The sequence below is a fragment of the Penaeus monodon genome, chromosome 20, assembly GCF_015228065.2.
Source record: "Penaeus monodon isolate SGIC_2016 chromosome 20, NSTDA_Pmon_1, whole genome shotgun sequence".
In the NCBI taxonomy this organism is placed as follows: domain Eukaryota; kingdom Metazoa; phylum Arthropoda; class Malacostraca; order Decapoda; family Penaeidae; genus Penaeus; species Penaeus monodon.
The window spans coordinates 19,314,448-19,315,057 of NC_051405.1; the positions used below are offsets into that span (position 1 = coordinate 19,314,448).

The following is a 610-nucleotide window of genomic DNA, read 5'->3' on the forward strand; positions in this document are numbered from 1 at the left end:
TTTTATTGTTATATAGTTCTGGCTACATGAAAGAATATACCACTGTTCACAGCATGCCGATATCAAAGCAACAGTTTATTTATTTAGACTACTATTAGGCATGGGTGGTTGGAAAAGAAGGGATTAATGGATTTTCCAGTAACCTAAATTAAAGAAAGTCTAGTCAGTATTAACTTAACATAAGCAATAACTAAAACTTACTTTAGTCATTTCAACTAGCAGAGGTCTCATACTTAAAAGCAGGAATTACATTTAGAATAAGTAATATACAAGTGTAAAAATCAAATATTTACAGAAGTTACATGATGTATGGTAGATGCTGCTGTATAAGTGATCTATTTCTTATCATTTAGGAACTGATGAAATTTGCTGGGGAGAACGTCAACAACGGAGATGCCCTGAAGGTGATCTTTGCCTCACTTGTGTCTGTGGGGAAGCTGTTCCTGGCACTCAACTCGCAAGACTTACCAGAGTTCTTCGAGGATAATATGGCTGTGTGGATGGAAAATTTCCTCACCCTCCTCAACTTCTCAAGTCCCCTTCTGATATCAGATGATGATGAAATTGGCGTGTTGGAACAGGTGGGTGTGAAACTTTCTCTTAGAGGGAT

At 37.2% G+C, this 610-nt stretch overlaps 1 protein-coding gene across 1 annotated transcript in view; it reads left to right on the plus strand.

Moving 5' to 3' along the window:
- LOC119585683 (exportin-2-like) overlaps positions 1-610 on the plus strand; it is a gene marked incomplete in the record, with an annotated part of 15,193 nt that overhangs the window by 7,283 nt on the left and 7,300 nt on the right. The window contains 1 exon segment of the mRNA XM_037934358.1: positions 354-581. Within this exon segment, the coding sequence (XP_037790286.1) occupies positions 354-581 (228 nt within the window).